The sequence below is a fragment of the Micrasema longulum genome, unplaced genomic scaffold (genome assembly GCF_059751315.1).
Source record: "Micrasema longulum isolate JH-2025_06_02 unplaced genomic scaffold, ASM5975131v1 h1tg001877l, whole genome shotgun sequence".
NCBI lineage: Eukaryota > Metazoa > Arthropoda > Insecta > Trichoptera > Brachycentridae > Micrasema > Micrasema longulum.
This window is the reverse complement of record NW_028279051.1, coordinates 132,937-157,810: the sequence shown is the minus strand read 5'-3', so window position 1 is coordinate 157,810 and position 24,874 is coordinate 132,937. Positions and strand designations below refer to the sequence as shown.

Genomic DNA, 24,874 nt, shown 5'->3' with positions numbered 1-24,874 from the left:
TTCCTTATAGTATCTTCCCCCGACGAAGTGGGGGAAGATGTCATTAAATGATTTTTTACTATTTGTTTTTTTTTATTATTATATAATTATTTATTGACATTTTTAAATAAAAAAAATATATACATTAATATAACAAAGGGTTTTTTTACATGCTGCTATTTCTAATTTGGTGAAAGTGGTAATATCAAAATAACAGTAACCAAGCAAAGTCAAAATTAGGCAACTTCCCCCGATTTACCTTATACGAAAAATATATATAAACAAAATTAATTTAAGAGTCCTCCTCACTAGGAAACCCTGTTCTGGGGAGGACTGTAATTCATGAATTTACAGAGAGTAATTTATGTAAATATTTATATTTTCTGCAGAAATGAAAACTTCTTGTATAATTCTCATCAAAAAACTCATTGAATTAGGTTTATGCCGTATTCCACCTAAGTATTTATAGTTTTGTTATTTTATTGAGCTCAAAGTGACGAATCGAAAAAAAATATATAGTGGTTGTGATGACTTTAGTTTTGCCTTGAAACACAATAAATATATTTTTCGTATTCATCTAACTTCTTGCATTTAAAAAAATCGAGTATTCCACAAGTTTATTGAATAATATTTCACAAAACATAAGCGTGGTATGAACTTTAAATTCAGTACAATAAAATCAAATGATGGTTCAATTGATTCCGCGAACTGAGAAGTTGATTTAAAATAGCAATGTAAGAAAACATGGTTCTGGGGGCAAAGTCTATTTACGTACCTATTACGAGTCAATGAGTTACATCATAATATCAGTGTACTTACACTACTCATACATACATAAATACATGTAAATATAAAAAATACGACATTAAGAGTTTGCACAACGCTAAAAATATATTTTATTGTAATATATCGCGTCAGTCTTCGCGGATGAAAAACGAAGTAAAAAAATCATAAAAGACCACCGTTCATTATAAGACCTCCCCGGAGAAAACGACGAACGCTCAACTAAATATAAAATGTTTAAAACATTGCATTGAGAACTACAGAATTACAATAGAAAGAAAACTTCGATTGCTTTCCCTAAAATTGATGAAGTCGTTTTTATTCGGAATTCGGAACCAACAATACGGGGTGACGAAAATTTAAGGTCTATTTAATCATTTAAAAAAGTTTACTTTGGCTTATTTTGTACTTTAGTTTTGGCAAAATTATAGTAAATCAATAACTTTTACTCCTCCCTTTGTAAGTATTTATATTTTTATATTCACTCAAATATTTAAGTAGTATTATAGGTTTATAATATTAATATCATATATTTAAATAGTACATACCTAAGTATATAGTTCGGAAATTGAAATTACCCAAGTTTTCATACATTTTTCTAACAATATTTATAAGTATATATTTAAGTTATAAGTTAAGTTAAGTTTTTATAAGTATATATTAGAAATAAGCACGAACGTTAATTTTTTCAGTTTAAAAGTAGTATAGATGTCGGCATTCAAATGAATGGCTAGGCCGTTCGTTGAATGAATCAAGATAACTCCACTCAACGTTCCACGTGTTGGTTTGTTGCAAGCTAGCCCTTTGGAAACGGCTGAACCAAAAACCCGCGGGGTTAGGTAAGGATAGGATGGGTTAAGTAAAAAATAAATATTTTAAAAGTTTGCTTAATCCATAACTTTACTTGACAAGTAAAGTTATGGATTGAGTTACGTAAAGCTTTTTTTATTTTATTATTAAAATAAACCGAGCCGATCTTAACCGAACCTAACTTCACATTAAATTAAAAAATACAACAATTATTATTGTTGTTTTAAAATTAACGAGGCTAAGCGACGTTCATCCCTTTCGTTAACTGTTCCTTTCATTGTAGCTAAGCGTCCGTTAGCCATTCAATTGAATGCCGGCACTTAACGAACAGCCAAGCAGCCCAATTGAGTGGCTAATGTAACTTTTTGACAAAGATACAAGTATTAGAATTCGAGTCGAGGTAGAATTTTCATCTCTCTAAAAAAGTATGTAATATTTTAATGTTAATGGATACATAAATATAGAAATGCTTTTTAATAAGATAATAAGTGCTGACATTTCTGATGCTCCATATATATGTATGTTATTACACGTTTTAGTGTTGAGTATATGTTAACATTTCTTTATTAAATATTGACTAATAATTCAAAATCAATAAATAACGATTTTATTCTAAACTTACAAGAAAAAGCACTTAAGAATAAATATTATCTTTAACATAAATTAAGAAGATAGGTAGGTACATGGAATAATATAATCAGATAAAGCCATTTCGTCGATCGAAATCTTGGAGAGCAAAGTTGGAGAAGATAAAAAAAAAAGTGACGCGAATCAAAAGTATTTACCCGAAGTCAAACAAAGTGGGTTAAAGAACTGGGTGTTGGTATTAAAAATAAATCATACAATCGCTGAGTTTACTAAACGATGTAATGTACGGGTATTTTACTCATTTACTAAAGATAGTATTTTTTTACTTGAACGTTGTTTTCTCATTCAAATATTTGTTATAATATATAGTGCTAATAAGAAATGAAGAATCTCGGCGCCGAACCGAAGTTGTAGATATCATAGATTCCACATAAAAATTAAAATGGCAGTGGGCAGGACACTTAGCGAGACAAGATGATAACAGGTGGACCACCCAGAATAATGAAGTGGAAACCATGGGCAAACAAAAGAGGTGTTGAAATTGAAAGTCCAACACCTCTTTTGTTTGTAGTTGTCGGTTGTGGTTGTAGTCACAAAAATGACGAACCGACGACATTGTCTAGATAACAGGACATAGAACATGGATGAAAAGCGTGGGGGGCAGAAAAGAGTGGAAACGTTTGGAAGAGGCCTATATCTAGCAGTGAAGAGAACAAGACTGAGGAAGAAGAAAATAATGCCAATTAAAATACTTTATTCAATAAAATACACATGTTATTACAATACCAATACATTTAAAAAGAAAAACACAAAGTATTAAAATATATTTGTCCCGATAAACTATTAAATAATACGAGTAGTTTGTCATCGGGTGATCAGACATTAGTGTTAATTAACATTCAATTAAAAGAGTACAGACATAATATTGTACACGTATAAAATAACGAACATGATGTATATTTATTTTGTTCTTGACGTTTTGCAATTTTTTAAACAAATTATTGAGAAGAAGGAGAAAAAACGAAACCAGATAGAATAGTTTAAAATATTTTTTTTAAAGTAGAAAAATAGAGAAGAAAAAAAAAATTATTGAAGAATAAACATATACGTGAATATATTTGAATCTTGAGAAAAAAAAATACTAAAATGGTGGGTGCTCATAAATGCAACCAAAACAAGACAAAAACTAAATATAAAACAAAATAAATCCAATTCTTTTATTTATATCCACAAAACAAAAATTAAAAGTAACTTATAATTAAAATTAAGATAAAAAATATGTAAATAAAACAAAAAGAAAGAAAAGAAAATTATTTAAATGTATTTAAAGAGAGATAAAAATACTAAGCTTCTTGTTAAATTAATAATCATTAAAAAATAAATAAACTAAGACATGTTTGCATAATATTATCTAACTAAATATCTCGCCGTCTCCCCATAGGAGTAAGCAGAGAGTTATACCTACTATTCTACACTTATATTGTAACGCTATTCTACACTCTATTTTACCCACAAACTTGATCACATTCATGAATGCATGGCAAGTTTTCTGGCTCTTTCAAGCTTTACTTCTGAATCTTTTCTCTTTTCAAGCTTCTTTCAAGCTAACATCGTATAGCAGGCCAAGAAAGGCCAGAGAAAAATTCAATCATATCAGCCAAACTGACTGGCGGAAGACTACTGGAAATCGAAACTGTTGCAGCATTGGAGCAGGAAGCTAAAGGCCGATTTCACACCACACACCGGTCGTAGAAATCCACACGATAAGGTAAAATTAGGGTGGATTGATTTTTATTATAGCGTTAATTTTATTTTAGCTTATTTAAAAATCCTGCAAAAAAAATCGAGTGGAGATTAGTCGGTCATGGAGTACTAGTTAGTGCATTTGCCTGCCATTAAATAAATAAATAAAAAGCAATTCAATTATTATTGTATGAAAGTAATAAAAATAAAATAAAATTTGATTTGCATAGCGAATAACAATGAGGAAGTTAAGTGCTTTATTATTATTTCATTATTTGTTTTTAGACTATTAAACTAAGCATTAAAAAAAATATTGATATCGTATTATCAGCGCTATGTTTTTTTTTTTAAGTTTTGTATTTCTGAACTAACTCCGCGTGTAAGGTCAGAGCTTCTTTTCCGCTTATTCTCGATCAGTTCTGCCCATTGGTTCATTGACGGCAAGCAAACCGAAAATCTTCCATAACTCTCTTATCATTGGTTGATTCATATGAACCAGTGACGTCGTTCAAAGTAGTTTATTTTAAAAAATTTTTAGTTAAAATAAATATTTGCGTTCTTATGATTTACCCAAATATTTAACTTTGAGGGCCATTTTTAACGAGTTGTAAATAACTCACTATTAGAAAATGGAATCAAGTTGGGGTAAAGTGGGAATCGAACCACGGACCTTTGGTCCGTGAGTCCAAGACACTAGCCGTTTCGTTCGTTTTTATTATTTCTTTGTACACTTTCAGAAAACTTTGCCGCATAATTTAATGCTTCAATTTTTACCGCGCGCAAGAAAACATTTGTTGTATCCAATTTCCCGTAGTTCTGAAGTTCCTTATTATAAATAAGTATTATTTGATATCTAAGATTAATAATATTGAAACGTTCAACAGATATGTATTATAACAATGCCCCATTGTGTTCACACTTCACACATCACACACTTACCAACCAATATGCGATGCTTATCTTTCATATCCAGTTAAGTTATAACTAATATTAATGACCATGTGAATAATAATACAATAATTAATCTTAATTGAAATGAATATGTGATTTTGAATATATGTACGTAGTATAATAAGCATAAGGTAAACGGCTGTAATACTGACCGTGCCCGTATTACTGATCTATTTCAACAAAAACAAAGATAATAGGAAAAAGCAAAAAAAAAACACATTTATGAATATTGGCAACACTAGAACACAGCATCTGTTAATTGTTCACACTTGTTCTATGGTTGACATTCGAATTTTTCTGTTTAAAAAATCAGTTAGAGTTTGGACACCCGGTGACTAACAGCAGTACACAGGAAATCCTTACGAGGTAAGCCTAATTTTCAAAGTTTACTTTAAACCATATATTTTCTGTATTCAATTGTTATTCAGTTATATTTCTATTCAGTCAGTAGGATTTGACTCTTGATATTTCATAAAACAAAGTATTTGTAAGATATTTTTACTATTTGTATCATAAATTTTAAAAATAAAAGTGGTCAGTATTACATCCAACCATTTTTTTGACTGTTTCTTTTACTGACCTAAGCAGTCAGTATTGCATCCGGCTGATATTTTAGTCGTTTTCTTTACTGACCTATGGGTCAGTAATAAGTTCAGTGAGAATATTTCAAAAATTTAAATTAGTTTGATTGAAACAAAATTAAAAACACATTTTTTGTGTGATTTGTAGAGCACAAAGAATTTTGAATTAGGAAATGTAGTTCTGACTTATATATTTTTGCTTTATTTTAATCTTATAAATGAGTAAAGTTAGTGGTCAGTAATAGAAACAAATTTCGGTCAGTATTACATTTTATAATCTGATGTCAGTATTACATATTATGTCAGTAAATAAGTTCTGTGCCGAGACATATTTTTACATATTTATTTTGATTTAAAATAAAATTAACAAAGTTATTTCCAATGTAATATTTAAATACGCATTTTTTAAATAACGGAACATAAAACTTAAATTTTACTTGTAAATTGATCCAATATCTGACTACCAAACACTATTGTATACGATGTATAAATAACACAAGATAAAATTAAGTAAAACTGGATTTCAAAACATACGTTTTAAGCTACTTTAGATGGAATTTTTGAAAATATAAATTTCATAAACCTTTTGTTTTAGATATGATGGCGCCTAAAAGAATGCAGTATAGTGAACAGTCAGTGAAAGATGCGTTGTTAGCTGTGGAAAAAGGAATGACAATATACAAGGCCAGCAATTTGTATAAAATCCCAAAAACAACATTGTTATACAAGAAAAAGGGCAAGTATCCTGTAGAAAGAATAGTTGGACATCCTACAATTCTAACTAATCACGAAGAACGTCAGATAGTCGATTGGATAATATTTATTGGAGAAAGGGGATTTCCGGCGACCAAAGACCAGTTACTTGACAGTGTTCAATTACTATTATTGAAATTAAAACGCGAAAATCCCTTCAAAGACGGAAAACCTGGCAGGCGTTGGTACGAAGGATTTTTAAAAAGACACCCTGGCATTTCGCAAAGAGTGTCACAAAATTTAATTAGAGCAAGGGCGAACGTAAGCGAAAAAAATTTAAGGCAATGGTTTTCTACTGTTAAGAACTATATCGATGAAAATGATTACACAGATGTTTTGAATGACCCAAAACGCATTTATAATTGTGACGAAACTGCTTTTTTTTTAAGTCCGAAGGAGTCGTCTGTCATAGTGAAAAAAGGTTCGAAATCTGTTTATAATTTTATACACAACGATGAAAAAGAATGTCTTACTACACTTGTGATGGCTAATGCAGCAGGAGACCTCCCCCCCCCAATGATAATTTATAAATATAAAAGAATACCACTTTCGCTAGCCAGAAAAATGCCACATGGTTGGGGAATGGGCAGATCTGATTCCGGGTGGATGACTGGAGAAGTGTTTTATGAATATATAGGAAACGTTTTTTTTCCATGGCTCAAAAAGAACCAGATAGTATTTCCTATAATTTTATATGTTGACGGGCATTCGTCGCACATGACTTTGGCGCTCAGTGAGTTTTGTAAGGATAATAAAATTATATTGATTGCTTTGTACCCAAACGCAACTCATATATTGCAGCCCCTCGATGTAGCCCTATTCCGTCCAGTCAAATTAGAATGGAAAAAGAGAGTTCACCAATGGAAAATTGATAATGAGGGTAAAAAGCTTATGAGAGAAGATTTTGCCCCTTTATTAAAAACTGTATTAGAAACAGCTGGTAATATGAATACTCTTCAAAATGGATTTAGGACTTGTGGGTTGTATCCATTTTCCCCAGAAGGAGTCAACTATAGAAAACTTGATTTTAAAAAAGCGCGTCCTTGCACGTCAACACCATCATCGTCTTGTCCTAAGCACGTCGTTACTTCTCAAAATCTGTTGAAAATTCCTAACAACAAATACAACGCCGTATTTCTACGTTTATTTGAAAATTTACTGACAAACAACCAAATTGATGCATTTAATGATCAAACAAATGATACATGGAATGGTCCAAAGGAAGACGAAAATTTGTTCTACATTTGGAAAATTACGAAGAATTTAGTCAATGAAAATATCGGATTGGTCACAGGGAATAATGACGAATGTCATTTAGGGTATGAAACTTTCGTTAACAACGATACGTTGAATGAGTCTCTCATAGCGTTTGACGATAGTTTTTGGTCAACAACAGGTGATGAATCTGAAATTATGACAATGGTGGTAAAAGATAGTGAACTAATTCCCGAGAAAAACAGTGAACCAATGTCCGTTTCTCTTACCGCAAATTTAGATCGAGAACTCCTAGAACAAGCGGGCACAAGCGATACTAATCTCAATGAAGCGACGCCTTGTAAAACTCCTAATTCTAAAACAATTATTAATGCTCTTACGCCCTTTAAGCAGTGTCTGTTTTGGCCAGAAGATAAAGTGGTAGAGAAAAAGAAAATTACAAAAAGAATTCCAACTGTCATTGTTTCATCAAACGATTATATTAACTACCAGCAAAAGGTCAAAGATGACAAAATGAAAAAAGATGAAGAAAAATTGGAAAGGAAAAGATTAAAAGAGGAGAAAAAAAATGTGGTGCTTGAGAAGAAACAAGGAAAGATAAAAAAAACAGAAGTGCAACGGAGTTGTTTAAATGACTTTGGCGGTTATAAATTGAATGAGTATGTAATTGTAAAGTTTGAAGAAGAATATTTTCCAGGGATTGTGGTGAAGAGCAAAGATAATGGTTCCGCCTTAGTCAGAGTAATGGTTATGAGTGGCCAGAATTGGAGGTGGCCAGAAAAAGAGGATACTATATGGTATTCTTCTGAAGAAATTATAAAAACAATTCCAGAACCGGAATTGCTGAATGCGAGGGGAATTTACTCCATCCCTGATATAACAATATTACGCTGTTCATCTGATAAGTAAATCAATATTTTAGGTATTTCTTTTAGTAAAAATTATTTTACTATTTTTTTTAGTTACCTCTATGATTATTAATTGATATTTTTCTTATGTGTTGTTAGATTTATTATCAAATATATTGAATAAATAAATCAAAATCTTTTATTTCACTCCCGGTCAGTAATAGGATCACCATAGGTCAGTATTAGAGTGAAATCCATTTTCAGTATGTCAGTAATGAATACAAAATCTGGATATGTTTAATATTTTTTATTTATTTAAATTGCTTGATTTTTTACTTTTATTTTTTTAACGTATTGAAGTAAATTCATCAATTTTAGAAATAGACAAAATTATATAGTTTCAATTACCAGGTATTTAAAAACAAAAAATGAATAAAAATGTCTGTCAGATTAAGACACGAAATGGGTCAGTATTATAGCCGTTTACCTTATATATATATATGGCATATATATGACATGTATATAATATGTACTTAATTATAACTGTGCACATATTTGTATTTTTTATAGAGTTAGCCCCCTTAAAATTAATGACATTAAATATTAAACTTATAGTCCTTAAAATATAGCTTGATTAGAATGACAGCTGTCAAACTAATTTCATGGGAAATTACTGGTCACTGATCAAATCGATCAAATCAAATCGAAGACAAACGAACTAACTAGTACACCGTGAGGCCAACTAATCTCCACTCGATTCTTTTTGTCGGATTTTCGCCCGAGAGTAGCAATTAAATGAATAAAAATCATTAAAAAATAATAGGAATAATAAAAAAACCATCCGCGTCGAGTGGGTTTGTACGACCGATGTGAAATCGGCCTGAGTTCTAAAACCTTATATACCTTGATAGGTACCTATAGTCGGGGTGTGCGTTCAAGGCGCACGAAAGGAATGGAAAGTTTAGACGCTGCCTGGTAGTTTCGATAAAAATTGGCGTCTAGATATTCAAGAATATAATATATTCGTGAATATCGACTAGCTTATTTTTATCAAAACTCAACCGATTATTGTTTATATTTTTAAACATTGCACTTATCTACATTTTTTAAAACAAAAACAAACGAAAAAATCCCGCATAGGCCGTGCCCTATGCGTGGTGCGTGAGTATGCTTCTTTTTTTATTATTATTATTTCATTTTTTCCCATTAATATATTGGAAACTTTGTTTTTGAAGTTCGGAAGATATATATTTAATATATTAAAATATGAGGCATATTCATTGGCAGTGAAGATAAATTATATTAAGCTACCTTTCGAGAATTTTGACAATAAAATACTGTAGTTGTAGTTCTGATTTCTGATCAACATAGGCGGTACATAGAATAAAATGAACTTATAAATCAGGGCCTCGATTATGATGGGAAGATAAAATTTATCTTCAATTTTATCTACAAAGTAAAATTAAGTTTTCTATATGAAAAATAGAATATGTTTACATTTTTTTTAAACATGTTCAATTACTAGTTACCGACGAAGATAATTTGAATTTTCATGCAAACATACACACCTTCGTACATAAATATCGATATTAGTTTATACCGTCTCAGTATATACCGATGAAGATAGCCGTTCATAATCGCGGCCAAGGGGCTGTTTTTATATTGTTATATATTGTATATATATTGTTTTTATTATTTTATACAAAGTCATAAGATCGGTTGGTGTTCTACGTTCGAGCAATTCAGTTAATTTTAGAGTGCTTTGTTATAATTCATTTGTTCCTAGGGATACTAATCTTAAAATTAACATAATATCTAAGAAATTTATTTTTAATTCTCTCAAGAGACTCCGAGTAAGTAATTTGATACGGTGACCATATTATAGTCCTTAAAATGTAACATGATTAAATTGACAGTTGTCAGAAAAAGTGACGACATAACTTTGTAGTAACGTCAAAGGAGTTATTTATATTGACACACGAAAAATCATTTGTATCTGGCGTGTTAATTAATTTTTTTATACAATGCTTGAAACATAAATCAACATTAATATATAAAATCCGTTTTATTCCACTTTTATTTATAATTATTTTATAAATTGTTTACCAGTGACCGGGTTTCGTCGTGACCGACATCGTCAGACTGGTGGGAGAATAAACAAATTTCTATATTATATACAAGTGCAAGCAGGGGTTGTAAATCATGATTTTATTTAATTATGTAAATTAAAGAATTTAAATTAAAATCATTTAAGTATAAGGAAATAACAATTATAAGAATATAAGTTTTTAATATACAAAAATAATTATGAATAAAAGTGGAATAAAACAATTTAATTATTATAATTAAAATGCAGTTTCACCAAGAAATGTCAGTAGAAAAACTCAATATATATAAAACCCGCTTTAAAACTAAAAGAAAACTAAAATAAACCTAATTTTTAACGACGTTCTTACAAGGTTACATCATTTTGCAAAAACGTTAGAGATGGGACAAATTGATCAATGTAAATTGATCGAATAAAAAAATTATTCATTTGATTTTGTTCATGAAAAAAGTATAAAGGTCTAATTTATTGGTGAACAATTATGTTAAACACACTATAATAGGCTTGTTTTTTTTTTTTTTTTAATCAATTTTCGGAAACAGAGTTTCATGATTGCATGAAATAACTGATAAAATCGATTTGATCAGTGATCAGTAATATTCCATCACTAATGAAATTAGTTTGACAGCTGTCATTCTAATCAAGCTATATTTTAAGGACTGCTCCTAACCAGAGGTGTGCACAGAAATTTTAATGTATTCGTATTAATATTTTTCCGATTCTGGGTACAAACAAATCCCAATAGTTTTAGAGTTTTGTTAGATATTATAATAGTTATGTGCTCTTTGAATATTCATTTCGAATCGAACAAAACACCCAGATCGCTCACGGTAGAAACATCAGAAATTTGTATTGTGATTTATCGTATAATTTAGTAAAATGGAATCGTTTATCATAGGAGCTAGGACCATCCAAAAATACATAAAAGTGCCCAGTTTTATTTGTCGTCTTCGGATATACAAACATGATTTACAAAAATAATTTTGAAAAAAAGAAAACGTACCGACACATTAAGTTTATTCTAAAACTCTTTCTTAAAAAAAAACAACAAAATCGTTTCGGTTTTGGCATGCGGAAAACGGGACAATGAAACTCGATTTTAGTTAGGCGTAATCGGTCCGACGTGCGGTTGTATTTTTCGCACAGTATCGGGGAGGCATTTTCGAGAGAGACATAAAAACAATTTGAAATGCCTATTCGTCGAAATTCTCAGCCAAGGGCTTCCTCTTAAATATTCGTACATGCATGAATATTACTTATGTTTATTTATATGCATATACACACAAACATAACATACATAATACGAATATGAATTTATTTATTATTCATATATATTTTTTAAATAAACTTCAAATTTCAATGAAACATAAAGCAACATAAAAGACAAGTACAATAAAAAGCTATTAATATTTATGGTTTTTATCCATTAGTTTGTTTTGCGTTTTTTTCCGAATGCTTGAAAATGGTTCTCAAACTGGGCACTGCAATGCGACACCTAACTGTTACATGAAGGTAGAATGATCAGTCTTACGCTTCAGGTGCCAGTCCAGGGGCAATGAAATATTAAATATTATTGTATACTTTTTACAATTCACCCTTTACCCTATCCTTAATAAATAAATAATATATAATTATAACATTGTTATTATTAGAGCACACATAAGAATATGTTTATGTGTGCCCTATTTCAGAATAAAATTAAAAGAAATATTGTATAAATTACAATGATCTTTCACCATTGATAAATGAGAAAGATCAGTGGTTTAAAAATATATACATATATTTGTTAATAGACTATTAAGAAAATAATGATTTATTTTTTAATTTTTATGTATCGTATTATCAGCGTGATGAGTTTTTAAAGTTTTGTATTTTTGAAATTACTCCGCGTGTGACGTCTCAAGTTTTCTTCCCCTTCTTCTCGATGAGTTCGACTGATTAGTCAATTGACTTTCCGTAAACCGGAAATCTATTACAACTCTCTTATCATTAGTTGATTCGGAAGAACTAGTGACGTCATTGAAAGTAGTTCGTTCATCTTCAGGCATTGCCTAGTATGTAGTTGAAATAATTCAATCATATGAATCTCACCCGAAACAATAAAGGTTTCAGTCTTTAACTTCACAAACGTCAACAGATGGAAGAATCGAGGGAATTAAGATGTTCAAATATAGGCAGAATGGTGAATGTTACACAGTGTGTAAAGTGGTCACTTAAAACAGGTCATAAGCCCTATGGATGCCTAAACTTATTTATTCCCTTCTCTCAAATATTATTCATCTCTGTTGTATTATGTTAATTTCATCTTTATATCCAATTTCCCGTAGGACTCAACTTCCTCATTGTATAAGAATAAACTGTGGCCTCATTCTGTAGCTAATTGGTTTCGTAAATTCATTCGTATCGTATGAGAGGGAACGAGAGCGAAATACAATAAGGAAGTTCAGTGGTTTTTGTTTTATTATTTGTTTAAAGTCTAGATAATAACTAAGTTAAAATTTTATTTTTTTTATTTTTATATATCGTATTATCGGCGCTATGATTTTTTAAAGTTTTGTATTTCTGAAATAACTCCGCATGTAACGTCAGAGGTACATTTCCGCTTATTCTCATTCAGCTTTTTCCATTGGCCCAGAAGCGACAAGCTCACCGAAAATCTTCCATAGCTCTCAGATCATACATTGATTCACATGAACCAGTGACGTCATTCAAAGTAGTGCGTTTTTATTCTTTTTTCCGTACACGTTCAAGAAACTTTCCGCTACAATTTAATGTTTTAATTTTTACCCCGCGCAAGAAAACATTTTTTGTATTTAATTTCCCGTAGGGCTGAAATTCCTCATTTTGATTGCGTTAGAGTGAGAGGGATATATGACGAACGAACGAACTTACGAAACGAAATTGTGACGGAACAAGCCTGATGGATTCTTATTACGTACGGTACTTATACCCTTTTGTTTATTGTATTTAACAAACAAGAATCATTTAATTCAAAAAATCGCATATCTGCAACCATATTTTTTATATAAAAATAAAACAATGGTTTCAAATAGATGATGAATCAACTTAGATTTCTCTGCTACAATAAAAACGAAAAAAAAACAAAATTGAAAATTACTGTGAATTGGTTGAAAATAATTGTTTTTTTTAATATTATTAATCATTTTCACTGTTTTATCTTATTGTTTTATAATTATATTTTATATTTTCGTACTTACAAGAACATAATATTATAAATATGGAAGATTTTAGTAGCTTTTTATGTCATTTTCATAAATTATTAAAATCAGCTACTCAGTAATTCGGCACGTATTAAATATTCTATTTATGTTCGTGTAAAATAAAACATTAGTTAATTATTTACTAATCTATTAAAACATTCACTTACCATTCCAGGAAACCAGTTTAAATGCATGTATTAGCGAATGAACTAATGGGCTCCTTTAAATGAAAGCATTTTTGTAAAAAAAACTTTCAACGAAAACAGATGAACATAGTACAGGTTCACGCTGCACAGTGAAAAAACGTCACCATCTATTTCACAATTCGCGCGCACATAACCAAAACGTAACAAGAACATAAAACCTGTCTCAAATGGTCAGAAGTCACAATGTAACGAGGAGTGTCAAAGTTCCCGCCATATTATATTCATAAATTAGCTCACTCCAGCGTCAACCAACAAGAATTTATTATGTTATTTGAATGTTGACCTGCAATCTAATCGCTAATTTTTACAATAATGTGATAATCAAATAGTAGTATTGTAAATAAAGTTTTTAAAAAATACTATTCTAAAACCATTTATAAGACAATAGGAACATCAGTGATAACAATTTGTTTTAGAATTTAAAAAAACAAACGTATGTATAAAAATAAGAACGATGACAACATGCACGACGTTTCTTCAATCTTCTATCAACCAAAATAATACACATTTCACATACACATTCACAATCACTCACAATGAATTCGTAAAGATCGAGAATCGAGATTGGAGATATTAAACACGTGCGCCATCTTTTGACAAGAATTTCATTTTACAGCTATCTTCTTTACCGACATCATAATGCATTCGCATTGAACTATTATTTTATTCCGCTTTATGCCAATATAGTTTTTTTCGCGTAGGTACTTACAAAATATTAAATATTTACTATTCAGGTTAGTTCTTCTATGTGATACTGATGTTTAGTATGGTCGCAACAAATAATACCAGACTTAGTTTCAACTATTCTAGTTCGTGACTTTCAATTTTTATATTTAGCAATCAACAACAATCACTTTCAACAATCGTCGGGAACGGTTGTTAGCAAACACCTTTCTACATTCTTCACGGTCTTCAGTCACCTTCTTTTAACTGGACATAATATGATATAAATGTATGCAATATATTAACTCTTAAAAGACTGTGCTGAATAATCCCTTTGCAGCCGGTGGTGTAACACAATGTGACCACAAGCATAAGTCGAGATATTTTGAAATGTAAGCTAAAATACCAAATTATTTACAATGGTATGTGTTAAAAATGATCTTTATTCAAAGATGTTACATAAAAAATATAAAATTAAAGCATATTTATGCAAAATAAAGTTAGAAATTGTGTTCATTCCTTTTAAAATCCCGCCAGCAAGCGCTGCCGCCCGCGTCTGGTTGTCGACTGAATTCCGAATTACACTTACAACTGAATTTAGCGGAAATAGATCAACCGGGAGACTAGAAAGTATGCTATGCTAATACAACTCTTATTTGAATGCAAAAAAGAATATCATTTTTTTATTGCAAATAAATACTAGATTTTATTAGAATAAATAAAAACGCTGTTAAAACATATTCTTAGAATAATGTTGAAATAAAACCTAAAAAAATAGCAAAAAAAACTTGTAAGAAATAAAATAATAGTACGTAATACGTGATATAATCAAATCATAATTAAACATACACAAAAATGACAACGTAAACACGTTTTTTAAAACTAGTTACGAACAAATTTTTTGAACACTTTAAATGAAATAACTTTGCACACTTCCTTTGGTACACTTCCACTTATTTGTTTGACCAATTAGCGCTTTCATCCTCTAATGGACATCTTCAGACTGGCGAATATTATACAATGTAAGGATGATTTATAGAAATCAAAATATTATCTTAAGTGTGGAAATGAGTGGAAGTGTACCAAGTATTTTTGATTAATAACTTATATGTAAATGTATATAAATATTACATCATTACAATGAAATTCCATCAAGAATTGTCAAAAAATAATTTAAATCAGATAAACTGTGAATAAATTGTAGAAACATTTCGGGAACACGGTGTGTTAAATACAGCGTCAGCTCAGTTTACTACAAAAAACTTCACGCGACTGATGTGTTCTCTGTCCCACAAGTGGTATAATTCTGTATCGTGCTCTTTCGGTATTGTTTTCTCGGTCACTCAAGCTCCGCCCCTAACAAATAGTGTCCTTGTCGGTCTTCTGATATGGTATATTCTCGTACTCTTTCTTATACAATTTAATAAACTACTTATAATACTGGCATCTCTTTCGTTTGTTTTAATTTATTTTACAAAATGAAGAAATTGTTTTTTATAGAAAAAGCCCGTGCATTTTTTATAAAAATGTTTCCTTATTTTGGTGTAAAAAAGTCCATATAAGGATTACAAAAAATATGAGTTGGTTATTTAAAAAAATAAGAGAGTTATTAAATGTTTTTTACCCGAGGTAGACATCCGTTACCGCATAGCCACACATGAGTTAATAATAACTATTTAGTTCCTCTGTTTTGGTTTATTGACCCTCAGCTGGCTCGTATGTTCTACCATCCCTTCTAAAACAATGTGTAGGGGATTTACAACTTATTTAAAGTAAAAAACATATTTCGTATATCATTTTAAAAATTGATGTCATAAAAAATTCAATGTTATTTGGATTTGACTCTTTAAAGAGAGTATGAGTACTAAGTACCTATGGATTGTTATGTTGGTACCTACAGGCATACCTACAGGTTTATGATGAGGAAGTTCAGTACTACTGGAAATGGTATATGAAAAATGTTTTCTAACAAGCAGTAAAAATTAGAGCATTTAATGGTATGGTGAAGTTTCTCGAAAATATATAAATAAAAATGAATACTTTGAACGATACCTGTCATTTTTTGTTAATCTACCAATGAATGATAGCGTTGGCATGTTGTTGTGATGGATTTCCGATTTCCAGTAACCCATTTTTTCAACATTTAGACAGCTACGGGGTTCTACTTTTAAATGTCAGGACAACTCACAGATGAAAACTAGGGACGTCACTGGCGGAGTAATTTTAAAACTTTAAAAAAAATTAAGTACAGCGATGAAAATTTTGGCTTAGATTAGTAGTCCATTAATAAATATTTTTTTATTAAAAACATTGAACTTCCTTATTATGTGGGTATTTTGTTACACACAATTAATTGCATACATTTAAGTATACTATTCACAATAATCACAATACCCACTTTTACAAGATGGTAAATAAGTTGGAACCTAATTTTACCTAGGTATAGGTACTAATAAAAATTTAGTTGGTAAAAATATTTTAAAGAAAGAATACTGAAAATCACAACACCTAAAAAAATTCTTATAACTACAAAAAATAGTCACTTTTATAAATTTCTGGAATGGTGAAATTTTGTACTAAATAAATAATGGAGCAAGCCCCCAATAAACTTATGTCAAGTACTAAATTAAACACATCAAAATGTTCATCTATTGTACATGTTCCTAAAACTATTCTTCCAGGTTAAATTAAATAATTTTTTCACATCTCCATTATTACATTTTACAACATTGATTTGATTGGGTGAAGTGACTTATCAAATTAATTTATCTTTGTTTTAAATCATCATAACTCTAATTCTATGTAAGATTATGTACTCAAATCAGAATATGAAATTTTAATAAAAACACAACCTAAATATGAAATATCATATAACTAGGATTTTCCGAGGTGCTAAATAACCTTTTAACGAAACTATTATCATCACATTAGCCATGTAGGAGTAGTCAGAGAAGATGAAATGTCACAACCATTTATCTTTTAATACACCTAGTTTTTTTCTACTTTCATGCATGCAAATACACCTGCACATGCAAATACACCTACACATGCACATGACTTTGGATGTGACCATATTTAGAATGTTGATTTACCTGATTGTGCATCATTAGTATTTCTTAGATTGGCTCGTCTTACATTATCATTTGCCCAAATATGTATATGTTTTACCTTTCTTAAGTCACTTTTTGTAACGCAAATTGTGAATATTTTTACTGAACTTCTATTTGAGAATAATGTTTACTGTACTGGTTGTATGACTTAATGAATTACCTTATATTGTAGGATATGAAAACAGGATGAGGTCATTTGTTGTTTGGTCCCTATCAGAAGAGTCATACATAGAACACAGATCCAACTATGATAAAGAAATGAAGAAAAAACTGTCATTTGGTGATGCTCTGAAATTGAAAATTAAACATTCGTTATTGTATAACTTCATGGGTGATTTCCATTGCAGGATAAATATTAACAATTACCTTGAGCTTATGGAGATGACACTCTGGGATTTAGAGAAATTTGGTTCTGATAAAGAAGTATTTGAATACAACAAATTAAATGATGTAACAGATTCAATTGAAAACATTATAAAGAAGTCTGCTAAGTTTAAAACTAAGTTAGATTTAGATTGGCTAAAAAAGCATGCTCAGCTTTTGCGTCTCGTGAATTACCAAGTGGGTCAGAATTCATATCTTGTAATGTAATGTAAAATGTTTAAATTAAAAATTATCATGTCATTTTATGCAAAGAAAATGTAAAGATGTTTTTAACGGGGACTATGTCGAAGTCAGATTGGTGATTAATGGAAACAAACTTAGCTTTGTGGGTACAGAAATATTTTAATATTTAGTTTTGAAATGCATTTTCCTTGTCTGCATTGCAATGCACCTTATAATAAAGTCTCAAGTGTTGTTTAGAAACAAAAAATAAGATATTACAGCTGGTACCTACCTTGATATTATTATGTAGATACAAATTATGTTGATTTTTTACCATCAGGTTACGTGGGTTGATTCTTCACTGAAAGAATTAGAAAGCGTTCAATTTTTAAACCTAAGTTTAAATTATTTGAAAAATATCAAAGGCATAACTTTGTCACCCAAGTTGCAAATGTTAGAATTGCATGGAAATTTCATCAGGAATGTTTTACCGATAACTCATAACGCTCCTAAGACCTTATCTTACTTGGGGTTAGGCAGAAACTTAATTACCGATCGTAAGTATTTTTTTGGGATTATAAAAAACCACTCATTAAATAGTTTGACTGGTAAAATTGACATACAATGGGTAAATAATATATTTTTTAGAAATTATTAACTAACACGTGTTTTATAATACCAATTTGAAGATCCTGTGGGAGTCAATGTCCATTGATCGATGACAAACACACGTGCCAAACAATTTTACCTGAAATATAGAAAAACGACCCAATAAGCAACTCGGCATTTTCTATTGGATATAATAAATTATATTCTGCAAGACCAACAGTATTGCACACCATTGAATGCACACCTGCAGTACATTAACTTCATTTCCGCCATGGAGACATGAAGAACAAAGGTACTCTGCCTATAAAAGAGAGCACATGGCGTGGTAACCCCAGACAGCTCAACTCAGTCAGTTCCAGCACATGGTCCGGTCAATCAGTTCAACTCATCATCGCCATTACACTCGCGCTCCATAACACAGTTGTATTTTATTCGCCATGTAATAAATGGGTATACGAATGTCAACATAGTTTCTTCTGTCAAGCTCCAACTGGGGTAGAAGCTCCAACTCTCAACATAGCCAAACTCCTACAATCCTATTTAAATGTATTGCAACAGAAAGGGAAACATTATTGAGGAGGGAATAAATTTAAATATGAATAACTCCCTAGGCAGGAAAACCAGCCAGTCTGCAAGCATTTGGACATACTCAAACATTGTTGTCCTACAATCCTGTTCAATAGTAAAAACGGTTTCTAAATACTGATTTTATTTACAGAAAATAATGGTTTATATTCTCTACAGATGACCAATATAAATGTTTTAGATCTATCCGACAATGACATATTATATTTGTGTCAGATTCTTTCAACGTTGACACATGTAAAAACCTTATCATCGCTTTCACTCGAAGGAAATCCTTGTTCGGTAAGGTTTTTCTACGACAAGATATTTTTTATTATCACAAATATTATGTTTTAATATCTACTCCATTAAAACATATTTTTTCATTCAGTTCTGTCAGGTTTACAAAGATATTGTGTTGAGCTATTTTCCTGCTCTCCTCTACTTAGATGGAATAGAAATTCAAGAAGTAGACAGACAAGTGCCAAATAATTTTATGGAAACAACTGAAGAAAATATTTTGACCAGCGGTATATTTGTATTTTCTTGCTATCGAGTAATGTCTCTCCCACCACCTGTTAATGATAAGGTTTTTATTTGTTTTTTTTGTTGTTATTTTTCCATATTATCAACTATTTAAAATTACTGGTAAATTTGTTGTTTCTGAATAAAGGATTATTTTTAAGAATGGACTTCAAATTGTATTTTGGTTCATGCAGAATATGAACAAAAAAATGTGACAGGTATGTCACCAAAAGTTACCCTTTTCACAGTAGTTATTTGAATATAAAAACTTAAGTTGTTCTTTTGAAGAAGAATTTTACAATTATAATTAATTTTCTAATTTCTTTTTTTTTATTCAAATTTCAGTCTGTAATACAAATGTATTACTTGGAACTAACTGTTCCTTTATTGGATAATATTTTAAAGGAATTTGTTAAGTACAACAACTACAGTTTTATGCATTTGGCAGAAAATAAAATTGCTCTACCTACACCAACGCCACAACAATATAATAATAGCAAAGAAATTATATCTGAAATTCAAGTAGTTACGTCTCAATCTATCCGTAAAAGTAATAATATTTATTTTCTTTGGAATATCAAACTACATTTTTTTTGTATTTATTTTGATTTTTAAATGAGATATATTTCAGATCCTTTGGAAAAAGAAAATGATGAATCCACACAAACAGTTCCAATTCAACTATCAGATAAATGTTCATTTGACGATAAACCTTATCCGATGGAACCAGAGACTGAATCATTACCTAAACAAGTTTCAAGTGCTAGCATATTTATTTCTCCTTCCATAGAATTTGAAGAAATAAACAGTAAACCTAGGATCAAGACGGCCAAGCAAACTTGGAAAAGGTTATTGGAATTCTCCATTCCAAGTATTGAAATACCTTGTGATGATTTGCGAATTCTGAGAGACACATTCAGATCTAAAGTAACTGTAAAATTAATAAGTGCAATGGTAAAATTATGAGTTGATTAATTATTGAATTTGTTAAACAAATGGTTTTGGATTTATAATAAATACTATTGAATTTTTAGATGAATTCATCCGATCAAAAAAATCTCACTAAAAAAAAAAGTATTATTGATAAAAAGGAATCAAAGGTTTCTCAAATGAAAGGTGCAATATCAGTTTCAGATGAAAATATAATTTCCAAGGAAACAATCGCTTTATTTCACTGTCATTTGCGCCCTCCAAAATGGAATGAATCTTTTATTGATTTCCAGTGGGCTAAAATGGAAAAAAAGTCTAGCACTAGCGACAGTAATCCAGACAGTAGTGAAGTTGCAATTGCTAGGGGAATAATCACTGTTGTCAATGGCAATGACACCGAAGCCAGTGGAAAAGATGCTGGTATAAGTGGCAAAGATACAAGCAAGGATACAAGTAGCAATAGCAAAGACGCAGGTACCAACAGCAAAGAGACAGATGTCGATAACAGTGGTAATGGAGTAGAAAACACTTATTCTAGTGGCAATGGTGGAAGATTATATTGCGAAAATCTAAATGCCACTGAGACTGAAGGTCTTAAGGTTATTTTTTTAATTTATTTTTTGGCCCAGTTGGTTAGGCGGCCAACTGTGAAACAGGCATCGTATGTTTGCTTCCCATCAATTGCAAGAAAGAAATCCAAGAAAGATTTTTTCTGAATCGGTCCGAGTGTTGTGGTTTATTTTTCATAACTTCATTCCATATCCTCCCTTTCCCACCTGCTAACATGTGACAAGCCTCTAAAATAGAGGCATCGCAGGTTATTCCTTTTAAAAAATAAAAAATAAAAATAAAAGCTTTATACATGTTTATTAATCTACAGACTGAACAACGTAAATTAGTTACTTGACTTAATAGTTAAAAGTGACTTTTCTTTGTATTTATATTTGTCACCACTCTGAGCTGTATTTACTCTTTCAAAAATATTTGTTGGCAAGTACATTCAAATCTTTAATAACCTTTACTAGAAGTGTGAGAAACTACATGTTTTTATATAAATCATTCTAGCATGCCTGCTAACACCAACGAATTTGTGTGTTTACTTGGTTCACCACTCAAGAGTAATAATTTGGGACTCGCTTATAGAGACTCCCTTTTGCTCTTTTGCATAGAATAAAAGCGTTGCAAATTTTTGGTTCGGTTTAACAACAAAAGGTTTGTCGCTGCGCTTGACATTCTCCACCTGAGTGCCTATGGCCTGTTATTTTGCCGTAAGCTGTAGCTAACTTTGTGATTGATAATCCTAGAATGGTTTTTGTCCATATGGGTGTCTATAAGCGGGTCACGAATCATTACTCTGGGGTTCACTGACAGGCACTAACGCATTAACATAGGGTTATTGAACATTTGAACGCGCTGTACATATATATTAATGTAATTTGATAACTTTATAGTTAAGGTCGTTTTTTGCATAAAATATTATGTCAAAATACCAAACTATTTTGTAATCTTATATAAAGGGTTGTTTTTAGTAAATAAAATAACATTATTTTTTTAATTTTAGGATTTAAAGTATCCTGACGACAGTGTTAAAGGCAAACAGCAAGTTGGAAAAGGAAAGAAAGACGAGTTACAGGAAGAATTTTTGGAGTTTCCTGTTGAAATCACGTGTCATATAGGCTATGGTGTCTTAAGAAAACAATCATTAAATGATTCAACAAGTTTTATATGACTTAATAAAGAAGAAGACTATTTACTTTTATTCACATGAAAAATGTTGGTGACTGTATATTTTTGAATTGCAAATATAAATGTACTATGTAAATGCATTATAATATCTTTCTAAAAAAATAATTAATTTGGTTGGTTTTTTACATATTTTATTATTATTATTATTATTTTTGCCATTTGAATTCAGATTTTATATTATGTATTATCCGATATCTTGAATAAATTATTTCACAATATTCTTCATTACATGAGAGTTTATTATTTAACATTCGAAAGTAAGATACCTAGATTATTTTATCACTTAATTGTATAAAAATAAATGTTTTTTAATTAGTTGCAAATTAGTACTAGGTACCTACATTTATATCTTATTTATACTGACCTTTTATATTTAAGTTTTGAAAATTCAAAACATTCTCACATAATTATGCGCTTTAGGCAAATAAAGTAAAATTGGTATTGGTTCCAGTTTATTTGATCAAAAAAAATAATCTAGGTTTACTGCGCGCTCTAGCGTTCAGAATACCACCCCATATAGTGAATCTATTCAATATAATATACGAGTATCTTTGCTAAAAAAGAAAAATTAAATTATTGACTTGACCAACTATCCAACCTGCCTCTTTCATTCAATCCACACATGGTGAAGCATAGGGCACTGCATAAGTACCTTAATTAAAAGCAACGTAACTCGATCATTTATTACATGAAGGAGAAGTTGACAGTTTTACACTTCAGGCGCCAGTCCTTGGATAAGAAATATTCCATTGTGAAACCACCTTATAAACAAACTCAGGATCCCAAGTATGATAGATAAACGTGACAATCACTACAGTACGCGGGAGACTTTTCTGCACTCAATTTCCCTTTTAAGGTTTTCGAAACCTCTTTCTGTTGATAAAACAAATTATAACGATGGCAGCCCCAATTAGATGGCAGCTCTAATATAACCGAACGCTAATGTGGCAACACTGAAGCCTCTTATAGCCGCCATCTTCTTCCGGCAGACGTCGTGCCGCGCCGCCACGTTCAAATTGTCTTCTGATTGGCCACTAAGTTGTTTTAAACTTACCCACTCTAAATAATTATCGTATTAAACCGTATTATAAAAATAGGGAGTTTTAATCAATTCTTACCAAATTGTCCTTTTACAAAATAATAATTGTAACATAGATGGCAGATTACTTTAGTTTTAGTAGATCAAATAAATATCCGATTCCATCAATCTCGTTATTTATTTATTACGAGCTGAACCCGGCAACGCGTTTCTATTGCTAGATTTGAGTACATACTCGTATACAAATTAAAGAAACACAATTGAAAGTTTGAAATCAATTATTGGTTTGAATCCAAATTAAATATGTACGTATTCATTATTATTATTGTGTTTCGGTTTACATAAATTGTGAGGATAGAATTTTGATAAATAGGTATTCGAATATTGTTTTTCTGTCACTGTCTTGCAGATGCCTCCCCGATACTGTGCGAAAAAGATAACTGCATGTCAGACCTTTTGTTATTGGTTAAATGGTCTATTGAACATACAAGAACTAGGGCAGAGATTTAGCAATAAGGAATCATTCCACAAAACACACATGTAAATTTGATATTAATTCATGTTTTTGAAGAAAGCAGCGCGCAGCGATTGCAAAATAAAATCGAAACACCATTATGTTTTACAAGGTGAATTTTCAAAAAAATATTGGTAACACTTTGATTCGATATCTATTATTACCGGTTTTCAAAAGTATTTTATGACGTTATTTGTGGCCTAAGCAGCCTAATATAATAACAACAATAGGACCCTTACCGAAAACGATTAGGGTAGGTCTGAAGGTCATACAAAATTCAAAAGATATTGTTTTAAATTGAATAGTATAACCAAAATTATCCAAACCAAAAGTATACAATTCTTTAAAAAAAGGTTTCAACTAAAGTGTTTCAATAATTTTTTTTAAAGTATTACTGAAGGCATAATTTTAAATAGAAATAAACAAAAATGTATGTGATTTCAAATGCTTGTATGTCTTTTCAAAATCAAAAAAATTATTTCAGTCACTTTCGTGTTCAGTTTACTATCTTTAAATTCATTTAACAAATTTTTGTTCAATACTAAGTCTTTATTAAGATCTCAGATACCTAAGTTTAGTCTAAATTTGAAATGGCGTAATCTGCCGGTCTAAAAGTAATTATATTTTTGTTACATAACACTTTTAAGTATATTTTTTAACAGAAACACCTTTAAAAAAATATTGTTTTTATTTCATTTATGTTTTTTCTTTTTTTGTTATTGCGCGATTAAAAAAAACATTCGTTTTAAAATGGCAAAATCGTATGATTTTCTAATTTTGCGTTCGTTTTACCAGACTACAGCCTAATTTATCAAAAAATTAAAATTTCTTTATCTACTACAT

The 24,874-nt window shown here is 30.4% G+C and overlaps 2 protein-coding genes across 8 annotated transcripts in view; one reads left to right on the top strand and one right to left on the bottom strand.

Moving 5' to 3' along the window:
* LOC148273672 (sodium-coupled monocarboxylate transporter 1-like) overlaps positions 1–14,283 on the bottom strand; it is a 42,229-nt gene extending 27,946 nt beyond the window's left edge. Inside the window, exon 1 of one of the 3 annotated variants that reach the window (XM_088238388.1) lies at positions 13,747–14,283. The gene's annotated coding sequence lies outside the window, so the exon portion shown is untranslated. The remainder of the gene's footprint in view (positions 1–13,746) is intronic. The other 2 variants (XM_088238384.1, XM_088238387.1) reach the window with 2 other exon arrangements.
* Positions 14,284–16,937: 2,654 nt separating this feature from the next.
* Positions 16,938–22,679, top strand: LOC148273671 (uncharacterized). 5 transcript variants are annotated; one of them, XM_088238365.1, is made up of 9 exons: positions 16,938–17,129; positions 17,731–18,119; positions 18,445–18,661; positions 19,480–19,580; positions 19,669–19,866; positions 20,148–20,352; positions 20,434–20,756; positions 20,837–21,331; positions 22,294–22,679. In XM_088238365.1, exons 1-9 carry the CDS (start codon positions 17,036–17,038, stop codon positions 22,459–22,461), a joined length of 2,190 nt encoding a protein of 729 aa, XP_088094491.1. In that variant the 5' UTR covers positions 16,938–17,035; the 3' UTR covers positions 22,462–22,679. The 5 variants fall into 5 exon arrangements, with proteins under 5 accessions (XP_088094491.1, XP_088094490.1, XP_088094492.1 ...); XM_088238364.1 differs by having other exon boundaries at positions 19,432–19,580; XM_088238366.1 differs by having other exon boundaries at positions 19,432–19,580; positions 20,837–21,242; positions 22,294–22,415.
* Positions 22,680–24,874: the final 2,195 nt, after the last annotated feature.

Bases quoted from the DNA above. Each gene is read 5' to 3' on its own strand.
- LOC148273671 (XM_088238364.1), top strand. From the start codon at position 17,036: ATGGAGCAAGCCCCCAATAAACTTATGTCAAGTACTAAATTAAACACA. The intron at 17,130-17,730 runs GTTAAATTAAAT...CTTATATTGTAG, and splicing joins TCCTAAAACTATTCTTCCAG to GATATGAAAACAGGATGAGG. The intron at 18,662-19,431 runs GTAAGTATTTTT...TTTTATTTACAG, and splicing joins CAGAAACTTAATTACCGATC to AAAATAATGGTTTATATTCT.